This window comes from Nanorana parkeri, unplaced genomic scaffold (assembly GCF_000935625.1).
Source record: "Nanorana parkeri isolate BGI_ZX_2015 unplaced genomic scaffold, ASM93562v1 scaffold1372, whole genome shotgun sequence".
Classification (NCBI taxonomy): Eukaryota; Metazoa; Chordata; class Amphibia; order Anura; family Dicroglossidae; genus Nanorana; species Nanorana parkeri.
The window spans coordinates 445,370-447,878 of NW_017307640.1; the positions used below are offsets into that span (position 1 = coordinate 445,370).

The 2,509-nt window shown below is 47.0% G+C and overlaps 1 protein-coding gene across 2 annotated transcripts in view; it reads left to right on the forward strand.

Annotated features, from left to right (window-relative positions):
- The window catches only part of HMCES (5-hydroxymethylcytosine (hmC) binding, ES cell-specific), a 9,984-nt gene extending 8,403 nt beyond the window's left edge, over window positions 1-1,581 (forward strand). For both annotated transcript variants that reach the window (XM_018569652.1, XM_018569654.1), the window contains 2 exons: window positions 606-798; window positions 1,331-1,581. In XM_018569652.1, coding sequence (XP_018425154.1) covers window positions 606-798; window positions 1,331-1,531 — 394 coding nt within the window. In that variant the 3' untranslated portion in view covers window positions 1,532-1,581. The remainder of the gene's footprint in view (window positions 1-605; window positions 799-1,330) is intronic.
- Window positions 1,582-2,509: the final 928 nt, after the last annotated feature.

Consider the following 2,509-nt stretch of genomic DNA (forward strand, 5'->3'; position numbering starts at 1 on the left):
ACACCAGACATTGCGCATGCACAGTGTGCTCTCTCCCCCTATATAGAGAGCCATGCGCATGTGCGGTTTTTGAACAGATCACTCATTCTTTCTAAGCTAGGTGAACACATCCAACATCTGGGGCATCCTGCTATCTAGGCAGGATACGGTTGGGGGTTGCCTACCTGGGAGTTTTTGAGACAGATTTGGGAGAGGTGGTGCTCTGCCTACAGGTATGACATTGAAAAGGAGCCTCTTTTTCAAAATCTGAGCTGTTTTTTGTTGTTGTTGTTCTGGATGTGTGAGAATGCAGCAGTAACTGGGTATGTCCAGCTTTGCATCATCGGCTGAAATAAATGTCAGAAATCCAAAATTGCTATGTTTTGGAGAAGATGGAAACAATGATTTGGTAGCCTATAACATGCACTTCAATATGGGGCAAAGAATGAATATGGAGTTTACTTCCACTTTTAGGTGTCCTAACCTAGGTTAGAGATTAGTTGTCCCCATCCCAGAGAATTACAGCCAGGAAACCAGCATTTTAAGGGGACCAAGGACATCAGCCTAAACATTTGTTTTAGCTTCTGTAGTAGTGTTCAGTTTTCTCATGTCTCCTTAATTCACAGAATGCCGGCTATACTGGATGGCGACGAGGAGATCCAGAAATGGTTGGATTTTGGTGAGGTGCCTGCAAAAGAAGCACTTAAACTCATTCACCCCATTGAAAACATCACCTGCCACCCCGTGTCCACCATAGTGAACAACTCCCGAAACAACACCCCGGAATGCATCGTTCCCATCATTCTGAGACCCAAAAAGGTCATTGTGTACACAAGCCGTTCTTTTTGTTTTAAAGTGACATTAAAGGATACATTTCCCCCCCCCATGTTAATGAAAGCACTTACCTTAAATGATGTCTCCTAATCCGATCTTCCTCTTCTTTCCCGATGTTTTCATCTGTCCCTCCAGCGGTGCGGCGGCTCTCCGATCCAGCGCTGACACCTCTGTGCTTGCTGGCACTTCTGATCCCACAGTGTCTGCATGAGGGTGCACGCGTCCATAGACTTACCTTGCGTCTCTGCTCGTCTCCCGGCCGAGAATCCGAACTGCGCATGCGCCCGCCCCAAGATGCTTTGCGGCGGCCCAAGCAGTTTCGGATTCTCGGGCGGGAGCGCGCAGTGAAAACAAGGTAAGTTTAAACTGCTGTTAAATCGGGGGTTTTCTTTAAAAACTGTTTGCCTGTATCTACTGCTTGCTAGCAGCAAAAAAACGGGAGGGTTTAGAACCCTTTTTAAGGTTTTTTGTTTTTCACATTCTCACAATCCTTTTTTTTTATTCAATCCCCCCCTAGGAACCTGCGCTCAGCTCCAGCAGTAAGAAGATGCTGGAATGGCTGCAAAGTAAATCTCCGAAAAAAGAAGAGGCAGGAGGGCTGCTGAAGTCACCAAAGCTTTCTCAGTTTGCGGTGTCACCCAAAAAGACCAGCGCGGGGTTGATGCATCAGTGGCTGAAGAAGGAAGGGGAACCTTCTCCGAAGAGAGTGAGGAGATGATGGCGTAGTTGGCGGGTTACAATTCGCACAATGGCTCTTATACTTTATGGCGTCACCGAATAGTTCTCAGCTGTTCCCACCGCCGAGCGTTATCCTGTCTATGATGACAGTCGTTTCAATATCTGTTCCTTTTGATTGTTTACAGAAGACGGTCTGATTGATCCATTTCAGTGATTGGAAAGGTTGTTCCGTTTCCCATATTGCAGAAATGGCATATTAACCCCTTTCTGCTGGCGGGAGGCGGAGCTTTAAGGGGATCCTAATGCCGGAGGTGGGTAGCTGGGCTCCCGATCATGTGATTTTACTACAACCAGCTGTCATTGTGGTTACATGATCGGAAGCCCGTCCTACCAGCTCTCAATTATAAACAGTGACAGCGCTGTCACCATGCTGGGGGGCACAGAGTGAGCTGTACTCGTATATGTGGCAGCACAGCATTAAAGCCCTCCTCCATGTTGCCACATATTTGCGTACAGCCGGCGGGAAGGGTTAAACAGAATTTTGCACCAGTTTGATATCCTTAACCTTGGCTTTCCCAGAGCCTTTTACTAATTGTCTGTATCCTTTTCTGGATGTTTAATAAAGACTTTGATTATAACGTGCTGTGCTCCGTTTCCTTTCGTGTGTGAAATTTTTTTTTTTTTTTAAGCTGATCCAGTGCATAAAGATTTCATTGGGTACTTTGCTTGTTGGTGATATTAATCGTGTATATCAGATTGAAGAAAACCTGTCTATGTCTGTAGCTGCAGGCTACATTATATAAGTTCAGCCCAGCAACTCTGCTCCCTCCCTTCCAGCAGTGACTCAGCAGCTAAGCTTCCCCTCTTCCAGCAGTGATTTAGCAACTCAGGTGCCTCCTCCTAGGAGTGACTGAGCGCACATCCTGCTTCCTCCCCCTAGCAGTAAAATAACTCGGCTCCCTCCTGCCAACAGTCAATGGGCTCCCCCCCTCCCAACAGTCACTCCATAACTGGGCTC